At 45.0% G+C, this 22,232-nt stretch overlaps 2 protein-coding genes across 2 annotated transcripts; both read right to left on the bottom strand.

Moving 5' to 3' along the window:
* Positions 1 to 275: 275 nt before the first annotated feature.
* On the bottom strand, positions 276 to 18,089 carry pals2b (protein associated with LIN7 2, MAGUK p55 family member b). The gene is given in 15 exon segments (XM_084032801.1): positions 276 to 1,565; positions 1,707 to 1,835; positions 1,953 to 2,155; positions 2,276 to 2,437; positions 2,531 to 2,599; positions 2,914 to 3,010; positions 3,114 to 3,245; positions 3,976 to 4,187; positions 4,190 to 4,202; positions 4,542 to 4,694; positions 5,844 to 5,996; positions 6,707 to 6,816; positions 9,493 to 9,750; positions 12,052 to 12,114; positions 17,953 to 18,089. Coding segments are annotated over 13 exon segments (1,743 nt in total). The 5' UTR covers positions 9,626 to 9,750; positions 12,052 to 12,114; positions 17,953 to 18,089; the 3' UTR covers positions 276 to 1,388.
* A 2,173-nt stretch (positions 18,090 to 20,262) lies between these two features.
* npy (neuropeptide Y) lies at positions 20,263 to 22,232 on the bottom strand. The gene is made up of 4 exons (XM_084032543.1): positions 22,074 to 22,232; positions 21,609 to 21,796; positions 20,654 to 20,743; positions 20,263 to 20,572 (listed from the first exon to the last, which is right to left on the bottom strand). Exons 2-4 carry the CDS (start codon positions 21,794 to 21,796, stop codon positions 20,551 to 20,553), a joined length of 300 nt encoding a protein of 99 aa, XP_083888669.1. The 5' UTR covers positions 22,074 to 22,232; the 3' UTR covers positions 20,263 to 20,550.

The raw sequence follows: 22,232 nt of genomic DNA, 5'->3' as shown, positions 1-22,232 counted from the left end.
AAAAATATAGAAAATGAATTGCAAGTTTTTGTACTCGACAGTTCTTTACACTTGGTTTTACACACACATTTTGATGAGGTGACCGAGGTTTCATTCCCAGTATTATGTCAGTATTATATTCATATATAGTCATTTATTTGGGTCTAAAATGTATTTTCCTGAAATCCAAAACGGGTATCAGAACAAATTAATTTGAAATGAAAACTAGTCAAATGGCCAGACCTTTAATGGCATTTTTTAAAATATTTGTTTTACTTGTTTTGAATAGACATTTTTAGACAAACAATGCTGCTAGTTATAACTTTTTGCATTCCTAGTTGTATTTTACGATTTAAGTCATTTGTTGAATTTTACATTTACAAAGCCTAGAGCTGAAATACCAACCAAATGTAATAATAGGGTGAACTTTAAACTTTATTTGGAGTATGATCAGGGCTTTGGCATACTGCAACACTTAATAGAATAACCATGAGGAGGGAGTGGATTTGTGCCACATTCACATATATAAAACATTCACAAATTGGCTTATGTAGACGGCAAAAAAGGGGGTCAATGACAACATAGATGGTCATACTCCACACAGACAGACAGGATCATTAAAAACAAATCAATGGAACAACAAAACACTACACGCTACATGTATAAACCACCACACTGATGAAAAACAAGTATAAGAAAACAAAACTAGACAAAATGAACAGTGCTTGATCTTGAAAAAGTACATTATAAAGTTTTTCTGTTACATACTTGTGCGCAAACAGGCATTTCTAACCTCTTTATTTCTGCCCAGTTGATCCCGTGGAGGACACTGATATCAGAGTTTGGGGCCGTCTGCATTAAAACACTCAAGGATTAAGTTGTTTGGATGTGAAAATAAAAACAGCTACGCGGGTCGCTCGGGCATGACAACGATGCGTGACACTGACAGGTTTCTTGGACAATGACTGCTCAAAGACCTTCTAATCCATCTCCTTTCCTCGTCTGGAGATCGGATGGAGATTGTGAATCCTGGATGTCCGCGAAGACAGGCTAAACCAATTAAATCAAGGAAAACGACTAAAAAATAAGACGTGTAACTACGACAATAAATTAATGCAAAAATATGGCCCGCGTATGTGACCAGATTTTTTTGTTTCATTCTCAATGGAATTCCACATTGAATAGAAAGATCTTTCATAAAAAGTTACAAAATAAATAAGCACTCTTTCCCTTCGAGTTTTGAGTAGAAAAAAAAGTTGCACCGTGTGCAGGCCTTCGAGGAGGAAGAGCAATATGATTTTTTTTTTTAACTATGTTATTTTTGCAGAAGTAACTCTGCCCTCTTCTCCTCTTCTTTGGCCTTTGTGGTCACAGACATGCTGGTGGGTCAATGTCACTGCAGCTGGTCCTCAGTACACCCAGTTCACAGGGACCCACTGGGCTTCACTGCACAGTTTGTCCACCTCCGCATGTAACGTCTCGAAGGCCTTGTCCAGGTTGTCGTTGACGATGGTCAGGTCGAAGTAGTGGCTGTAAGCCCTCTGGATCCGAGCGCTCTCATCCACCGTCTTCCTCAGGTCCACATCCTGTCAACACACAGCGGACAGGTGAGTTGTGGAAGTATATGAAAGCTACAGATAGCCTGCACACATCAGGGCTGCTCAGAGAAAATTTCATTTCATCAGGATGCCTTGAGGTCGTTGCCCCGTGGGGATATGATGACCCACCGTGAGTTGCTTAGTGGTGATGCCTGCGTCCACCACAGCTTTGTGCATGCCCTTGAGCGTGTCGAAATCTGGCGCTGCGATATACACCACGTAAGGCATGAACTCTGCTGTTTTCAAGACTTTCAGAGCCTGAGGAGAGACACAGTAGGTGACAATACAGCCATGGCTCATTAGTCATTCCCCAATCCATCCATAATTCTGCTAATGGTTCTCTCCGAGAGGACCCTCTACACAACCTCCTCTTACCTGAGGGTTGACGTCCAGGATGCAGGTGCGACCCGTGCCCACCACCTCGTGGATGGACTCGATCTTGGTGCCATAGAGGTTGCCGTCATACTCGCCGTGTTCCAGGAAGCGGCCAGCCTTCACGTCCACCTCCATCTCTGTCCTTGTAGTGAAGTGGTAGGAGTTCCCGTCCAGCTCATCATCACGGGGCCGCCGTGACGTGTCTGAAAAAAAAAAACACCCACTCGGTTAAATGTTTGTTCAGTCGTTTGTAAAAGTTCAAAACACATTTTTGTGTTAGGGTGGGGCAGGATTTCAAAATCAAAAACCCGAACATGACGTACATGGCATAGTGGTGCCAAAGCGCGTGGGTTGGAGGACCATCAGCCGGTTCTTCAGGCTGCGTCGGCCCACACCCTGAGCACCGATCAGAACCAGCGTCTTTCTCTGGAATGCTGGCACCTTTGCCACTTCCTCATAGATCTGCAGCTCATGTCTGTCAAACTCTGTTTAAACACAGGTACATTTATTACCCAATGAGAGCAACATATACTAAAAATGTATATCAAATCAACAGCATAAACAGTCTTCCTTCTGACCTGCATTCTTGGCTGTCAGGTACATCATCTTCTTCTTCTTTTTTCCAGCTATGGTTCCACAAAGGATCCCTACAAAACAAGACATTTATGAGCTCGTATGTCTGTGCTATTACAGCCTTTGGCCAGATGGGGGCAGATATGGACCATTTTCCATGTGTTGGAAATCTTCTCAGGCCTTCTTGCATAAATATGTTTTCAGAAGTAAAACCAATAGCAAATCAGTGCAAACCAATTGACAGCCTTAATGCGTTTCCACATTCCCAACCTCAGGATTGCCAAAGAGAGAAACAGGACACTCCTGCATGTTTAAGCTCCAACAAAAACACAATCTACAGTGTTAATTCAAAGGTCAGGTCATCAACACCACTGAGAAACACACATACCTGATCCCTCGAAGTCTCGAGGGACAAAAGCTTTCCTCTTCTCTTCTAAGAACTGACTGGGTATCAGTCCTGTAGCCCCCCCGACCATATGGCATGCCTGGCACAGATTACAGATCAGTGCGGTTAAGGCTTGAAATCTTCACGTCACTGTGATTTTTAAATGGCGGACACTACAAGGAAACACATGGAGGAGAGCTCACCTGCCACCAGTTAGGATCCTCTCTGTTTACAATCTGAAGGATGTCGCCTTTCTTGAAGGCCATCCCGGCTTCTCGGCATGGGATCAGGTTGTCATTTGCTGGGTCGTAGTCGAAGTACGGCCGCACATACACCTATGACGTACAAGTTTTAAATTAATTCATACTCATTGGCTTCCTTAGAATAACAAAAGAAAGCCATACACCCAACATGCCCACCCTCACGTACGTACAAACCCACACATTCAAGCCCAGCATGGTGTCACACTTTGCCACAATAACGGTGGCTCATTCACACCCATTACGTCCGACGTCGCACACTGCACCCGACACAGCTGTTCCCGCTGCACCAACAGTGGAGGCCTTTGCCAGGAAGGTAAAGTGCTCTGGCTGATGCATCTGATTAAACAAGCAACCAGAGGGGGCAATAAAACCAGCTAGTAAAATACACTGCGCAGCACGCCCTGGGCCCGGGGAGCAGGATGGGATTTTAAAACATGTCTCATTCGCTTTCACTGCTCTTCCTCCAAGCATTTCCAAGTTCATGTCTTATTTCTTCAGGATTTTGTGGTTCATGCATGAGAGGAAATATCTAAAAATACCGTAAATTACTGTAGTTTCCATGTGAGGGGGCATGAGGTCACAGGAAGCGTACGTGTGTGTGTGTGTGTGTGTGAGACAGAAACAGCTAGTGTGACCCAGATAGCTTGTGGAGTGTTATTAATAGGGCTCCCAGGGTTCACATTCCTGCGCAGGGGATTGTGGGAGAGCCATAGGACAGATCACCAGCCCTGTACGACTGCCCAACATCTGCCACCCATTACATAAGTGTGCGTGCTTGTGTTTGCACTATCCGGTCGTTTACCTGTGGAGGGGCGGGAGCATCCCGGTAGCTCGGGAGTATTTTTAGCGTGATCCCACCGCTGCAGTCTTTGAGCATCTCCTGCAGCTCGGTGGGGTTGTTGCCGACGTCCTTCCCGTTCACTTCCTTTATGATGTCGCCCACGTGGAGCAGACCCTGCCTGTCAATCATGCCGCCATGAAGGATTCTAGCAATGACGAGATCGTCTTTCTCACACGGAATGTCACGCCCTGAAAAGGGAGAAGATAGCAGGGTCATGTGTGTCCTCTAGATATATGACTGTAGCACTCACACACGCCCCGATTCACTCACCTCCACCCACAATTCTACGTTCTGACATCTACTGCACCGGCAGCCATTCATTTGCTTAATCATGTACTCAATCACTCCCCTCCAGCACACACACACACACACACACACACACACACACACACACACACACACACACACACACACACACACACACACACACACACACACACACACACACACACACACACACACACACACACACACACACACACACACACACACACACACACACACACACACACTCTTTCTCTGCTCACCAGTGGCTCTCCGGCCTTCTTTCGGATGCCAATCATGCGCACGGCGTCGGCCTGCATCAGAGCGCTGTTCACTGCTGCATCATTGGTCGTCTCAGTCGGGGGTGGGACTTCGTAGCACTTAGAAGCCACCATGTCGTGTGCCTCCAAAAGAGACTGCAAGAAAGAGAGGAGGACAAAAGTGAGAAGGAGAGAAGAATAAAATACACCCTTGCTAAATGAAACACACAGTTTTTAGGTTTTGCTGAGTGTGTAAATGTCAACAAAACTGCAACTTTGTGTTACCTTTAAGAAGTGTCGTGTAAGAAAGTCAAAATGAGATCATAGCTGTATAATATGTGGATAGATGAACTGAGTCAACTGAAAGGCAGTAGAGCAGAAGCTTTTACCAGCAGTGATGATCTATCTAATACACTAATATATAATGATGTGGCATCTGTTTGTTTATCATGTGTCTGCCGGGTTTGATTTTCCAAAGTAAAATGTAAATATCAAGCTGTGTGGATTTGCCTAAATAGTGGCCAAAAAAACTAATAATCTAATGGCTCAAATCTAATATGGATTAGCACCAAAACCTCATCAATAAATTCTTGGTTTGCTGAGTATCCATCCATTAACTTTAATCAAAGCCTGGTTTTTGAGATGCTTCCAGCACAACTTTCAGAAATATCTTTCCAACAATTAGAAAAACAGGCAAAAGTATTGGTGAAGAAAACAAGTCTGTGAACTCACACTTCCTATTTGATGTCATATCTGTCATATCCCCTCATTTCCTGTCTCCTTTCTTCCTAACCGTAACTCCCTCCCTCTCTGTCTCTCTACTCTCAGTAGGTCAACAGGGTCTTATCCTTCAGCTTACAGCAGAAAGGGCTCTGATTGGTGCAGATGCTGTGCTTGGCTCAGAGGTCTAACTCCTATTGGTTGAGCCTGTCTAAAGCCCCTGGTAGGTCCAAGGATAAAGGTTAACGTTCTATTGATGCATGAGGACGAGATCCAAAACATCAGCTCTGTGCTACGGTAACTACAGTCAATTACATTACAACAAAGGCTGAGCTTAACGCTCACGGTACAATAAACTTTAACAAAAAAATTATCAAGACTAATCTCATATTCACATAAACATGCAGTGAATTTAGCTCTAAAAAAGCATCATTTGAAAAGCCTTTGTGAGGTTTATTTCTGTCACTTACCACCTGTAGATTACTTCCGGCGGTGAATCAACATTCAATCCACTGGCAGGACAATTACATCCATACATGCCGTCTGTTTGAGCTCTACCTGTGTGTGCTGCGCCCCCCATCTCACCTGGAAATGTGGCTCCGTGAGGATCCTGGACAGTTCCGCCGCGCTGTCGTCTTTCACCTTGAGATTGCTGATGTCGCCGAGGATCTCCGTCACCAGCTCCACATTGTTGTCCTGCACCGCCTCCAGCTTCACTTCCTCCAGCTGTTCGTGAGCCTGAGGGAGACAGACAGGCTTATGAATTTAAGTTTTATAATTCTTCTTCTATTCTATTTTTTTTATATTTCTTCATTGACACATGTACAAAGATAAACATACATAAGTACATTGTGTCAAAAGGATAACACAAAACAGCCAGTAGGCTTATTTCCATTGTGGTCCCTTGGTTAAAGGACTGTTGACTATGACTGTGTTACGCGTAGTATTTGGGAGTGCGGACGGATAAATGTAACTGGATTTTGTTGTGTAGTGGGATTCTTCATACGGGTGATTTACTATGAGTTTATTTTGCTCTGTAAACAAGCGGCCTCCTTGTGTTACAACGCTAAAAGGCAAAGTAATATTTATTAATGTTTAGTCAGAAGCTGAATGGCTGAACATGACTGCAGCCTGTCTTGCAGGAACAACAGCTGTCCTCTTATTGAACTCACTGCTCGCTGGACTCGCTACAGCAGAGAAGGTGTGTGTTAGAGCAAACGCTTTGTGTGCAGAGGTGATGCAATACATCATTAAAAAAATAGGCAAAGCAGTGTGAAGCTGCAGCACTTTTTCATGTATTCATTTGTGCAATCCTTCTGTGCACCTCGGCCACAGCAAGCAAAGCACTGCTGGGAGCGGAGTGAGAGGGGTGGGGGCTCGAAGGTGGCCAGCGGTTAGTCCGCTCACCCCGAGCTATGTGCGTGTGCTACCTTAGCCAGGGAACGTACAGTGGGACTTTCCATGATGCCGCGCAGGAAGAGCAGGTCGATGTCTTTGGCGCCCCCGGAGGTGGGCGGCTCCCCCGGGTTATCCAACACCTGCTGCATGGCTGGACGGACTGGTCGAGAGATAAGAAAGACAGAGACAGAGATAAGGTGAGCTAGCCAGGTGTGAAAGTCATACGAAGGATAAACACACACAAGATAAATTCAGAATCTGCATACACACTAACCTTCACTAGTGACTCAATTATTGCACAACTCGGTTAAAAAGCACATATCATATAAATATTATACACTGATGTTCATTTTTTACTATCTTAATGCAGAGTTCTGCACACCGACCACACAGCTTGGCCCCAAAAACATCAAATTAAAGTCTGGATGTATAGTAAGTCTGGTCTGTTCTGGCTGAATACAATTGAATCAGTTTGGGAAATGTCCATGATAAAACTCCCCACATGGTCCTACATATTATTTGTATGAAATCTACTGAGTCTTGTATTCTGTGCACACGGACAGAGAGGGGGAGAGGTGTGCATCGCAGGTATCAGCCAGCTAACGCCCTAATGCCAGGGTCTCAAAGCTCACGTAAACCCAGTTAAGACCCTTAAAGCCATGGGAACGTGCATGCCTATGTTTGAGCGTGTGTCTCTGTCATCATACCCTTATGTGGGTAGTAAATATGTCCAGTCAGCACGTGGGTACAGCTGATTCACTATGATTATTATCTTTAAACTTCACTCATGTGTCATAAAGTCACACTCAAGTCTCCTCTATGTGTTTTCAGACAAACCATATCATGCTAGATATGAAAAAAAGCTTGTTATGTAAGGAGGTAGTATTTTTCATCAAAATGAATACATTCATTATACACGTTCCACTAAAACTCAACACTGTCAGGTTTTTATCAGTTACCATATATACAAAAGCCTCACGTTGTATGATTAAGAAAGAGGAGTCAGATATGAATGAAAATGCAATTCCTCTTGAATCAAAGACCTCACCGTGGCTTAAAAACCACCGAGCACGGACGACAACACAAGGCTTCGAGCAGAAACATATCTTAAATATTAATGGCCCTCTTAAAGGAGGACAAACTGAAAGATTAAACCCGCACTGCAGACTGTTAAAACCAGTATATTCATAAAGCAATGCATTTACTGCATGTTGACACATCTAAAACTCAAATCAGACAAATAGTACGTATGAGCAAGACATTCAGTTCCTGTTGGGGACCCCACACTACGACTCTCAAGCTAAAACACACACGTCTCAGAGCAGAGCTGCAGATGTAGTAAACACATCCACACACACATGATCAAGCATCAAACCACCATCCTGACCGCACTTTTTACATTCAATCAAGTTTAGAGAATACTGTGTTCTCAGTTTTCCAAAGACTCAACATAACAGCTGGATCCAGAGATGTGGTGCTTATTGTGTCATCGAGTCCTCGGCCACAGGTATGTTTGCTCTTCCACAGCCCCCCCCCCCCCCCCCCCCCCTGCCACGTGTACTTGTGTGTGTACATTACTCATCCCAACAGCAACCCTAAGATGCTTTTCTATCCTGTGAGAGATTGGAGATGAACTAAAGCCTCCTGCCTAAAGTCTTTATAATCCCATGAAATATGGCATGGAGATACAACCACCTATGAGCCTCTTGCTAAGCCTGGCCTGAAGAAGTTGTGGACAGTTCCAGTAGAATGTTTTGGGGTTTTTTTTTTCAGCTGGTTCATTCATATTTACATAATGAATCATCCTGCTCTTAATTCCTCACTCTGTGGCACTGTGGTCTGTCTGCAGGCTCTGCCACCATTTAAACACCTACCAGCACTGTGTGCTGTAAACACAGAACCTCTCTGCTTAAGAATTCCTAATTCTGTTTCTCAAGGAACGTGAGACGAGATGGAAATTATATTTAATTCTGTGTTTTTCTGTCTTTGGGGGAAATAGGTAACTCTCCAAGCAAGCAATGATTACAAACAGGTACTCCTCCTGCAGCTGATAGGTTACATGGAAACATTGTAGACTAGCTAAACTAATAGGAAAAAAGTAAAGAATTACATTTCTATAAGCCAGTAATATCTGCACCTATTGCAACTGAGAGTGCATTAAAACTAGCTAACTTAATGAAGGAGCTGAGAGGTCTAAACAGTTACAGCTAAAAGCCAAACACTTTAGTATTTAGTAAAAGTAATGGATAAACAGTTACCATATTAAACAAATAGGTAAATGGTTGAGTGATCCAAAGGTAATGCAGGAATGGTTTGTATATGAAGCTTGAAATTCATAGTTAAAAGTTATAGATCAATGTTTGCAAAAACTTTAAGATAATGAATAAAAGGTTGCAATAGCACATGTTAGCTAAAAGTAATGGGTCAACATTTGAAAGGTTGAAAACTCGAGATTGTGAATAAACAGTTGAAATTGTTATTGCTCAATTTAATTTAAATAGTTGAAATAGACACTTAATTTAACAGGATAAAGAGGTAAAATAGCTTAAAGTAACAACAAGTGCAAATGCAAACATAACCAAACCTACTTTAACATTTCAATTACATGAAAATATTATTCTATTAAATTACCAGTGTTACGTGACATGAAAAACTTTGTAAAATGATCATCTCATCTGCTCGTTCATCACATCATCTCCATATAAAGATAACTGTCAAACCACTTCTCTCTGTAGGAGTCATTTTACAAACAATACTGCTCAAGTTTTAAAAACAAAGAGGACAATATCTTCCCCCTCCCAGGTGACACACCCCCTCACCCTCCTCCTTTCCTCACCTCCAGACGTATCTGTGTCCTGGGTGGACTGCACTCCTGGGGGCCCCTCCACGCCAAGCTGTGCCGGGGGCGTCACCTCCTCCTCCTCCTCACGTACCCCATTGGGACAGGCATCCTCCATAGCTGTGACCATCGCCAAGACCTCCTTCTGCCTCTCTGCTGCCACAAGTATGCTAAGGCTAACCACGAGTAAACCACCAGTAGTTCTTCAACTATGTCTTCTGTCCTCCAATCGTCTTGTCTGGCACTGCTGACCCGCTAAACTCCCAAAGAGAGAGAGAGAGAGAGAGGGGGGTTGAAGACAGAGAATGAGTGGAGCAAAGAGACACAAAGAGAGCGACAATAGAGTGAGATTAAGATCAGGAGATATTAAGATACCAGGAGGGAAGAGGAGGAGAGGATGAGGACGGATGAAGGGGAAACATTTGAAGAGGGAAGAGGCTGAAGTGGAGATGAGTTCAGAAAGACGGCCGTGAAAAAGGACAGAGAGAGGTAGAGAGCCGGATCGCACACACAGATGTGGACATGCGTTCAACGCTCGTCAGTCCCCCTCTCTCTCTCTCCACTCTGGCTTTAATACCTTCCCTTCCTAACCATCAACCCCCCTCCGTTGATGTGACACACACACACGCGCGCACACACTAACACACGTATAATCCCACAATCCTCTCCTGCTGTTAAGGGCTTGCTTGGGTACCCCTCCTCTTGTTTCCCCCGACCCCACCCAACGTCGCGTTGCCCCACTTGTCTAGACAGAGGCGCGCGCACACACACACACACACACACACACACACACACACACACACACACACACACACACACACACACACACACACACACACACACACACACACACACACACACACACACACACACACACACCAGTTGAATGTGTCATTATGTAAGTAATCTTACATAAGTGTTACTGAAGGGGGCCTGACCCTGCATTCCCATTATTTTCCTCCTTCTTCCTCTCCTTCACTTTGCTCACGGTTTTGCAAAAACTGCAGAAAACTCTCAGCGTGTGCAGATTGTGTTGGCCAGCGATCATCCACCTCCTTAACACAGCACCTGTCAGCCTAACGGGAGCTTTTGCTCTCTTAAATTAACACACCCTTATCACCTTATACCAACTTCTAGTTAATCACGAGACTGTAGGACTTAACTTTAAGGAAATCTTGAGAATGAATAATCACAGAGAATAGATGCACGAACATTTCAAGGTGATTTCCATTTTTTTGCTGGACGCATTACTTCCTGTACTTGTTGACTGAAACTGCTGACTGAAGGGCCATCCCTTGAGCTGCACCGTAAACATGTCCAAGATACAAAAGACAAAAGCTCAGCAGATGTTTTTGTTGTCCTTTCGTCTGAAATATCAAGGCTGTCACCATGCAGAGGAAACGCAATAGATGCAGCCAATACGTCCCGGTGTTTAGCGTTGACCAAAACAGGCCCCTCCCACAGCAACACAGCTGTGCTAGGAGCGGATCTGTAGGCTTTAATCTGCCCCGCCTCTCCATCCACCCCACCCTCAACATGACCAGTCAACCCCTCCCCCCAGTTTGGGACATGGGATTTTAATCCGGCCACGAAAGCACAGGATTACAGAATCTCTCTCTCTCTCTTTCTCTCACAATATCCAGCGTTCAAGCATCTCTGCATGGCCAACGGTGCGATACGCCGCCTGCTTCGGCGTTTAGCTGAAGGAGGCTTGCTAACTGCCTCTAACTTATGTGTGAAAGAAGATTTTAGAAGAGTATAGCTCAGTTAGTTGAAATTAAGACCCGCAGAACTGAATGCAGTTCACAGTTTGTTGATCACGTGTGTGACTTTCCTCTGAAATGTCTGCCTTATTGTCAGAAAAATAAGAAGACGAGAGACGCCAGCCAAGTTCACACAGAGTTTAACTGAGGCAGAACAGCTGTGTCTTGTTTTCTTAAACCAAGCATCATGGGACGTTAACACTGACTTTAAGAAAATAAAGGATCACCGAGCTACGAGTAATGAGCAAATATAAGATTCAAATAAATTCAGCAATGAGCCAATTTATGTATGTTTAAAGGGAGGAGAAGCCTGTAAGAAAGCTGCACCCTGGACAAGATATTGATATTCATCACCATGTGAAGATTCGTGGGCCATGTCTGACACATGATATACTACCCTGCACCATTTAAATAAATACAAGGTATCCAACAAGGGCAAGTAATGTAACAGATGTCATTTCTGACCATCATAATTAACATTCATAAGGAGTAAATTATTGCATACAAATCTCTGTCTTCAATTTCACAGTTTCACATTCATTTCACAACATTAACACGGCCCTTTGTGTAAATATTCTCATCTGTAATCCACATGGATGTATAACCATACACAGAAAAAAAACAGCCGCTTCCTCACTCCCTTAAAAGGCTTAAGAGCAATGATCGGCACATCCTCTCTTTGAAGAGGCTGTCCTCCCACTCAAATGACTAAATCATGTTAGCGTGCAGGAAACCGCCCAACATGCCCAGAGGGTCAGATCTGAGGAAGAGGTGGGGAGGAAGTTGTGTTTACCTGTGCCAGTCTGTGTAGCCCAGCCCCGACCCTACTGGCTGCTCATCAGTCAACTGTGAGGACCTAGAGAGGGAAACAGAGAGATCCTTATGAGGCACTAATATTCAGTACTTCTTGCATTCCCGCACACCAGTTTTCATCATTCATTTTCATCAGCTCTTTCTCAGCAGATTATCGGTTTCATCTATCCGTCATCCCCGTCTTCTGCAAGATATAGTCTCGTCTGCACTGAACCTTCGGAGTAATGCAGAGTCACCCAGGACGATTCATTGTCCTCAGCTATTCAAGGATGCCTGCATCATCAGCTGGCACGGTGCCGCCAACGTAGTAAATGGCCACTGTTCTCCAAAAGTGATGACTGGGCAGTATGCATTCATCCCCAGAACAACTCCAGTCTCGCTTTGACTTGCAAACACACGCAAACACACCTTCTGTATGTAGATCATGGAGAACTAGACCTGTATATTGGAGGATTCATATCATGCTATGCTTATATTGGCATTTCAAAAGAAACACATGTCTTCATAGCTGACATGCAAGAAGAATCCTAGGTTTTTTTTTTAACCACAGACCGTTGTAAGACATCTGGGAAACTATGTGCTGATGAAATCTGTGAGAGAAGATTGAAAGCTTCAAAACAAACACGTGGAATCTTAGTTTTGCCATTTCTAAGGTCAACATGTGATCACTCACAGGTGACTCTGAATGTGGACAGGTCTTTACACAAACAGTTTTCAAACAGCATCTGTCTCACAGAAATTCAAAGTCTGAGAGCACTAAACCAATCCATGCTGCTCTGCTTTGTGCAATGGACCATTACGAAATGCAAGCCAACCAAAAACAAACAAAGAAATAGTGCGATAACAAATACCCAATAACCGCAATCACCCAGGAAATAAAAAAGATAATCACTCTTGCAGGCTTCATTTCGTTCAGCCTCACTTCTCTTTTCCTTTGTCTCCCTCGTTCTCTTGCTCTGAGTAAAGGAGGGATGGCCTTTTCAATAACAGGTTCTACCTGCCCACTGTGTTAAGTGCATAAACGCATCCAAAACTATTCCTAAAATTTGATAATAAGTAGAGTAGTATACCTGTTACACCGTTCACTTAACCCTTGACCTCTAGTCGCCATCATACCAACCCAGTTTCTACTGGAAACACTCAGTTTCCAAGCATTTACAAGGTGATTGTGACACGAGATGAGAGGTAGAGAGAGAGAGAGAGAGGAAGAGAGAGGGAGAGGTCAATTCATTACGCAACACAGATTACAATCAGGCTCATTGAAAGTGAAAGATATCCCTTGGAAGAATGTTAATGGAGGCAAAGCCACTGGTGCAATTCTTCACCAAATCATCCGCACCACGAGGCAGGAGTCAGGCCGGGCCAATCAAAGGTTTCGAACAGAGAGGGAGGAGAGAATAGAGGAGGTGAAAACCCGAGAAGGAAAAGACGGGAAGGGTCGCAACGTGATTTCAGAGGAAAGAATACAAACGGGCAGAGGGAGTCAGAGAAGAGATTCAGAGCAGAGAATAAGGAAGATGCTCATTGGGAATCATGAAACAGAGGAGAAAGAGAGGAGACTCCTAAAAAATAGAAATAAAGCTTCTCATGCATGGGACGATGAGAGGGAACAGATGGTTATTGGGAGTGGTCGGCGCATACAAACACCTCTGTAGTCTGTTTCCAGAAACCGCCAGGTAACTGTAGCTTCTTTTGTGATCGTTGCAATTAAAATTGTTCTTTGGTTATTCGATGACTCTAAATTGCCTGTAGGTGTGAATGTGAGCATGAATGGTTGTCAGGCTCTTTGTGTCAGCCCTGTGATGGACTGGCAGATAAGCGTTGACCGATAATGGATGGAAGGATGGGGGAATGTTCATGATTACGACGCGCGATTTAATATTTCCACCAGCCAGGTCGACCTTTCTGACATTGATTTAAACTCTGAACGCACACTGGACAAAGGACTCCCCAGATGTCCTTTAATCACCATCACTGTCAGCTCCTCTTTCCTCCACTTGGGACAGGAGGGGAAAATCACAGGAAGTGGTCATTTTGTTGCGATCCCGGCTGCCATTGGCTGGCGTGGCAAAGTACGAGCCAACAAACGTCCTCTGAGTGCCCCCTAGTTGCCAAGCACAGATGATGGACAGCTCATGGATGTGGGATTATGGGGGAGGGGGGGGAGAAATCAGAGGGTTTGTTTTTGTACAAACCATCATTACTGTCTCACACAAACCTGTGTGTACGCATGCTATTCACAACGCAGACAAACATCAGCAGGCCGGTTTAAATTCCTCCAGTTCTACCTTACGCAAGTGGGAAATCTCATCTGGCCTCCGACTCCGCGTCTCAATGAGCACATTTTGTGAATTCATGTTCTCGTATGGAGTACGATGCTACATTCCCCCCGAGCTCATGAAACACAAACACGCGCACATAATCAACCCATCGGGCATCCATCCTGCAGAGACCATTCAATCCGTCTCTATATATTCTCTCCACCTCTATTCTCTAAAACTTTCCCTCCTGTGTGCCACAGAGCCGGGGGCAAGGGGCTCTCAGAGCCGCCGTCACTCTCAGTTCCTCTCAATGACTTGAGAATCACAAAAGAGGCCAGCGAGCTCTCTCCCGCCTGGGAGCCCAGATGTCGCTTCTTTGGCTGACTGCGGGGGTAGCGGAGGGCAATTATCAAACTTTACTTGAGTGCTCAGCTGCAGCGCTGTATGGAACCAGTATGGTAGTGAGAGTGCTTGAGGGGGATTCAAGGAAGTAGTGTGTATTTGTGGATGTACATGTGTAATGGCTATAGGGCTGTCCTGGACTAAAGAAATTCATATTCAACTAACTAGAATCGATTTGTTGATTTAGTTGCTTCCCATCCATGTTTCCCAGAGATGTGCTGATACGTTTCTTGTTAATAAGTCCTTCAACATAATAGACTAAAGAAATCTTAAGAGGGGGCAGCTCCTAATTGGCTTTCATATAATTCACAAGACCACCATCCCTTAACGAAGCCCATCCTGTCCTGCCCCACACCCATCACCCTCTGCCTTCATACTAACCCTATATAGGTCACTCCGTGTGTTAACACAGCTGCCCTTACATGAGGATTACGCTACTACCCCCGAGATGCCCATTTTAGCGGTTTAATATCTACAGAATATTAAACTCAAAACTGTTTTCTCACCAGTCATCACCTTATTATTGCAGCTGTTGGTGCCGTCTACAGAAAGATCACTAGATCAGCTCAGCGTCTCTAAATTGACCACAACGATGAGAATGCAGCTTCATCCACCTTTTTGCTGATTCACACTTACCTCCACGCCTGACACGGCAGTTTAAATTACCACAATATGTCACAAGGGCATCAATTGTTGCGTAATTTGCACTTTCCCTGCATCACCAAAAATGACCTCATTCGCCTCATCCGTGATCGTGCAGCTGGCGGGTGGGGGGGGGGGGGGGGGGCTTTGCCACGCAGCTTGGGATGATATAATTACACGGCCGTCCGTGGCTCGTCAAAGCCCTTCCGTACTGAACACGCAGTGATCTCAATAATGAGCACCTCCTCCTGACATAATCTTACCCGCCACATGGCCGCGCCTGCTTCTCCTCAGTCTCCTGTTAGTGTTCATCAGCATTAAGGAGAGATAGGGAGTGGATGGGGGAGGGTGAAGTGATGCAACAGCACCTAACACGACTGCAAAAGTTTAAAAATGTATGGTGCATGATGAAAATATGGTGTGAGAAGAGAGCGAGGGGGGAGGGATAAGTAACATCAAATGACGCGTTTTCCTTTTTCCAAGCTCATCTTGTCATGTTTTTGAATATTGGCAAGAATTGCAAACACACATGTATCTCCTTCAGGGCTTCGGTGCTGCTCCAGTGAAAATGGAAGTGACTTTGATATGCTTACACGATAACCTCAAATAATCTCATCAGCAGATGACGTTTCAGCAGAAAGATACATGGTAATTATCTCACGTGTATTATTTTGTCATCTTTAGCTGCCTGTTTATTAACTGATTCAACATATCTGTCTTCTTTTAGCTGATGAAAGAGTTTTTGTGTCATGGAGAATGTTGTTGTTTATAGTGGCATGTCCCTTTAAGGCCTAAGTGATGGACAAAATCCAGTTTGTCAGCACTATAGGCTGCAGCAAAAACTGCCAAAAACATTTGCCTTCTAGCAATTCTTACACAAATTTCCCTCCGAGACGACGTTCCTCTCTGCACTGGTTATTCATTTAGGTGTGTACTTTCTTGACAGAGATGCAATTAACTCTTCAAAACGGTGACAGGGTTAGTTATACGGGGGAGGGTTGATCGTAGGTGTGTATATAACAACCCTCTGGTCATATTCATGACTGAGAAATGTGAGTCACTCCAAGCCACGTCTGTGACCATCTCCCTCTTTCTACCCCTCCCTCATTTTTCTGTACCATCTCTAGCATAGCCGTTTATTAATAATGGAAAAGAAGAAGCTTCCGAGCATTGGAGTGACTCACTGACAACTCTCATCCAGTATGTTCCAACACTGGGAGCATGTGTTTAACTTGAAATTCATGTTTTCCTCCGCCCTGCTGACAGGAAGGAATGCGCATGAGGGTTGAAGTCTAACTTTTTGCCTTATTCCAAATACTTTAGCAGAACAATAAAGGTCATCCTGGACGCGAAGGTCTTACCAAGTCTTACTGGATACTCCTGCCCATGGCAGATTTCCTCTAATGCACTAAACTGTCTCAGTCTCCTTCTCTTCCTCCTTTTGTTCCTTCTATTAGATTCAACAAATCTGATTAGGGATTATTGCAAAAATTGAAAGGAAGAGAGAAAAATCCATAAAGTCTAGTTTAGATGCAACGAGATCCATGCACCTCCCTGAAAGGATCCCCAAGGATGCTGTACATGCATGGGCTCTCCCCCATCACGTGCACGAGACTAAGCACCCTTTAACAAGTGTGCAAGGAAGTCCCAGGACTCATTGAGAGCTGCAGTCTGTGGTGTTGTGTATGTGGTCTTCATGCTTCGATTAAGCCCTCACGATAAAGCGGTTTAGACATTGTGTTCGTGAATTAGTATTATTATTAGTATTATTATTAGGTGGTGCACTCATACATCTCAGTGGAGGACAAAACATAAAAATCAATAGGAGCGTCTGACTGCGTCTCCGGTCGGCCAGCCTGTGCCAAACCACCTCTCCATTATGTTCACCATCAGTTTACAGCAAAGCTATGTTGGTATTGGTTGTGAAAGTTTGGTTTAGATGAAATTAAATACGAGAGCATGTTCTTAATAGGTGCACGCGCTACTGACATTACGCGCCGTCTCTCGAGGTCGGGACGGTGGCGCGTCCCAACCTCCTCATCCCGTCAGCGTTACAACCTGCGGCTCTTTCCCGATACCTTCCTTGTCGCGGTTGGGGGGGTCGACGCCACGGTTCTGACGCATGGCCGCATCCGGACAGTTCGCCAGGATTCCCGGCACTCGAACCGTGCGCCGGATCCGCATCAAAACGCTCGCGCCGTTCCTGGCGGCTGACCAGACAACCAGAAACGTTCACACCGACCTCGCCACACGTGCGGCCATTTTTTTGTTACCCATCCGAGCCATTGTGGCCGTGGCGTGCGCACACTTTACGACTGGGCTGCAACTCATCCGCTGTATCCGTCCTGCATGTGCAGGAAAAGGAAAAGGGACTCGTCCGACTCCACTCTAGGCGCCCGACCGGACTGATACGTGTCTGAAGAGAGGCTGCTCTACTGGGGGCAGACCTCCCCCTTCTGTCAAACTCTACTGCATCTCCAACACGGCAAAGTCTCTTTGTCCTCCCGCTTGTAAGGCGGAGGATGAATGAATTCAAAACCTTCATATCACAAGTATGACCACGAGTCGTTACTTACCTGTGAAGCGTGTGCGTGTGTGGTCGCGGTAGTCCACCGACCGTCCCGGTTGGACATTCAGGCCCCCCTCAGCTGTCTGTCCTGGTCCCGCGGCAGACTACCAGAGAACACGACGCCAATCAAACAGACACGCCCCGCCTCCTCTCCCGACGTCACGCCACACCGACCAATGGCAGCGTAGGCACGGCCCTCGCTATGTGAATACATTGTAGCATGTAGTATTATATTTCTCTCACCATCGCCAACACACGTTCATTCACATAAATACATGTCGGTATGAAAGAAGACTACCAGGGAAAAGAGATTGTGTAAATGTGGTGCTAGACTTTCATAGTCTATGGAGCTAAAAGGAAACTGGCATAGTTTTAAAAAAGTACAGCGTAAGACTAATGTTACTCGTTCTGACAACAAATGGGCAAAGGGCTGTAGGCATAGCTACACCTACACGGCGAGGGGAGTGTCTATGTTCCCTCAACCCCATGTTCATTCAGCTCTATGTTCCCTCAGTCCCATGGTCCCTCAACCCCATGTTACCTCAACCCTATGTTCCATCAGCTCTATGTTCCCTCAGTCACATGGTCCCTCAACCCTATGTTCACTCAACCCCATGTTACCTCAACCCTATGTTCCCTCAGTCCCATGGTCCGTCAACCCCATGTTCCCTCAGTCCCATGTTACCTCAACCCTATCTTCCCTCAACCATGTTCCATCAGCTCTATGTTCCCTCAACCCCATGTTACCTCAACCCTATGTTCCATCAACCCTATGTTCCCTCAGTTCCATGTTCACTCAACCCTATGTTCCCTTAGTCCCATGTTCCCTCAACCCTATGTTCCCCCAACCCTATGTTCCATCAGCCCTATGTCCCCTCAACCCTATGTTCCTATAGCTCTATGTTCCCTCAATCCTATGTTCCCTCAGTCCCATGTTCCCTCAACCCTATGTTCCCTCAACCCCATGTTCACTCAACCCTATGTTTCCTCAAACCTGTTCCCTCAACCCCATGTAACCTCAACCCTATGTTCCATCAACCCTTTGTTCCCTCAGTCCTATGTTTCCTCAGCACTATTTCCCCTCAGATTCATAACAACATGTTATTTGCATTTGGGAAGGGCCACCCCTATGCTGAGGGAATGTTGGGCTGAGGGAACATAGGGACTAATTTTGATGGGCCGGCAAATTTCATAGAAATTAGGGAACATAAGGATGATCCCCATGGGGGGACATTCTCTTATACAAAGCTTTCCTCTTTAACAACAGAAACATGATACTAACCTTAATTGCATATCACAATAATGAAAGCTTAATGACACAAGACAAATTCACACACTAAAACAATAAGCCAAAGTGACGCTTAGCATAAATGGTCTCATAGCAGCCTGCACATTATTTTTTTTACCAGACTCCATGTCCGCATTCATCTTTCATCTACTTTTATCTGCTCTCCGTAGATAATCCAATGCTTAAACTGTGAGAGGGAGCCATGAAGCGTCTCAGTTCAGTGGTTGAGTGTTATAAATGTTAGTCCACTATTTTCTTAATGCTTGCATATCTTTCCACACTAAAATGTCGAACCACCACATGAATACCAATAACTCAGGGGTCCGCCTGTACATTTTTTTCTCTGTCCTTTGGGTTATCTCATTTCCATTGCAGACTGAGTGTCTGCATTGCCTCTTAACTGCTTGATTTGTTCCCTATGGACAGATGTGATGTCAGGTTGCGGTAGGCTAACCACTCGTGTAATTGCAATGATGTTACTGGAAATGCCATTTCGTCCTTCATTTAGTTTCAGAGTAGGTACTTATCCTTGTGGCCACAAGAGAGCGCCATTAGCTACCCAATTGGCAGCTTCAAATTGACTGATGTTTTCTGACCATTTATGCTTTTACTGGACCATTCATGCCTGCTAGACCCAGTTTAAATGCCCCGTCGCCCAATTACCTATTGTAGAGCTACATTAGCTGCTACAGTCAAGGATTTCAGCTGGGAGGCGAGGAGCAGCACAGTAAATCTAAATTTGATCTCATCACGATGGAAGACATCAGGCGAATAGAGTCTGAGATGTGTCTGGAGAGCAATAGTGAAAACCGTTTTGACACCACGGGAGCATTCAGGACCAACGCCCTCCCTTATCCGACAACTGGGTGACCTTTTTTATCGAATAATTAATCACATAGAATGCACAGTGCAATGTCAGCCAACAATCACTGCACCAATACCCCTATAAGTCTGCTCAGCTACGTCTGAGTTTGTTTAAAATAATTTCACCTATCAAACAGATGCAAAGCAATGCATTTCTTTCAAACAATTCATCTTTAATAGCACAATTATACAATACAATCAACATGCCCTCCCCCCCCCACTTTACTTTGAAGTTTCAACGATGATAACTCTGAATAAACTATTTACAATTTTATGGCACATACTAGAAGCGGTTGTGACTGTAGCTGACGGGTAAGGAGGAAGGGGCGGATCTACGTGGCGGCTCATCGAGGTGGACGAGACAGGGGCAGGGTGTGTAGTGGCAAATGTGTCGAGGTCAGAATGTCAGAGCGGCAGGGCAGCAGCGAGGCGGAGCCGACACCGACGACAGCATCACCACAATGATGGGTCATATCTGGGGAGAGAGAGAAGCAAAGCCCGAGGTCAGCTTCTGGGGAGGGTTACGACAATGTTACACCCACAGTTTTACACTCACCGTGGCTGTGGGAGGGTGTCTGTGCTTTCCTTCAACATCAGCTCTGACACCAGTGTGTCCAGGATCTCGGGGCTGGACCTCTTTCCATACCTGAGACAAAGAAAGACAGACAGGCAGGCAGTCAGACATCAATTTAAAGGGCTTAACCTATTGACTATCTGGGACAAAACATCAGGGAGAAAAAAGAGAGACCGTGACTGAATGGAGCAAAGGGAAATAAATAACGGAACACGTTACTCTGCATGTCCCTGTGTTGTAAGTCCAATTATAATCTCAGTGAAGACTGAACGCAGCCAGAACCAGACCCTGCAGGGACAGACAGGAGTTGCATCGCAGGTGGTCATATTTCCTTGTCTGTCCCTCAGATGATAAGCTGTGCTGGTGCGCTCGTCCCCCTGGGTGGCTTAACGCCTGCAGCCGGCATGCAAGCCCCCGACACACACGAAGAAAGCTGAAAACTGTGGGTGATTGGACACGCCATGCTGGGGTTTTTTACAGGTGACAAATGGGCAGCGGGTGTTCCCTGCACTGGTGTAAAACCTGCAGCCAGATCTGCAGGACTTTAGCAGCTCCAACAGGCAAAACTTTGTTTTATAAATCAGATTACCATGTCAACAACAAAACAGAAAATCCTAAAATGTTGAGGAATGTTTCCTATAAAGAACATTGTCAGTTGAATAATAGCAAAGAAAAAAACATTTTCCCTCCATATTAAATATATTATTTGTTTGTATTTTTGTATGACGAACCATCCACCAAAATTAAAGTCCCACATTCCTCCTTGCAGCTGGTGTATTTAGGGCTATAAAGGAAAGTGAAACATTTTACCATTCCAGTCATTTGAGGAGGAAAAGAATAGTGCAAAATATATTCCTTGCAACCAGTTTAAACCTGAAATCAAGTTCCTCCAGTGAACAATTCTGTTCCTGCAGAGAGGTGTGATCAATCCGCCTACCTCTGTCTTGTGATGAGGTTGATGTAGTGTCTCAGGGCTGAGTAGTACTTGGCCAGATCCTCCGCCGGGGCATCATCCCCCGGGTTCTCCGGTTTCACCGGGTATCCCTCCGTCAGGGCGCCCAGGCACAGCAGCGCCCACAGCAGGAACCCCAGAGTCCCCAACCAGCTCACCAGATTAGGATGCATCTGATCAACACGTAGAAACGGTTTGTCCATACAGCACTCGACACTTCTTCCACTAAATCCCCTCTTCCGTTTAAAATTGTTTCTATTTATTGAGCTAAAAAAAAATCCTTATTGGAACAAAATAGTCAAACATTATTTTTTAGGAATATATTTCATTAACCAAGACTTTTGCAGCGGCAGACAATCGTGAAAAGTCACGTTGAGAGACTTTAAATAAGTTTCTTAACAATAATAATCCCGTTTTTTAGGTTGAATCAAGTATCAAGGTGCTACTTACATTTCCCAGAGGATTAGAGGATTGCGCGCTGTCCTGAGGCGTCTCGTCTGCTCTTCTGGGTGCTCGGAGCCGCGTGGTTTTATATCGGTGTGCGCCAGACGCGCTGCAGAAAAACGCGTCAGAGCTGCGCTCCGGTTAGCGCAAGTCTTTCTTCACGTG

Source organism: Eutrigla gurnardus (genome assembly GCF_963514095.1).
Source record: "Eutrigla gurnardus genome assembly, chromosome: 17".
Taxonomy (NCBI): domain Eukaryota; kingdom Metazoa; phylum Chordata; class Actinopteri; order Perciformes; family Triglidae; genus Eutrigla; species Eutrigla gurnardus.
This window is presented reverse-complemented; position numbering and strand designations above follow the sequence as displayed.

Excerpts from the sequence above, each read along its gene's own strand:
- npy (XM_084032543.1), bottom strand. The coding sequence starts at position 21,796 with ATGCATCCTAATCTGGTGAGCTGGTTGGGGACTCTGGGGTTCCTGCTG. Across the intron at positions 20,744-21,608 it reads AACCTCATCACAAGACAGAG|GTATGGAAAGAGGTCCAGCC; the intron begins GTAGGCGGATTG and ends TCTTTGTCTCAG. Across the intron at positions 20,573-20,653 it reads GACACCCTCCCACAGCCACG|ATATGACCCATCATTGTGGT; the intron begins GTGAGTGTAAAA and ends CTCTCTCCCCAG.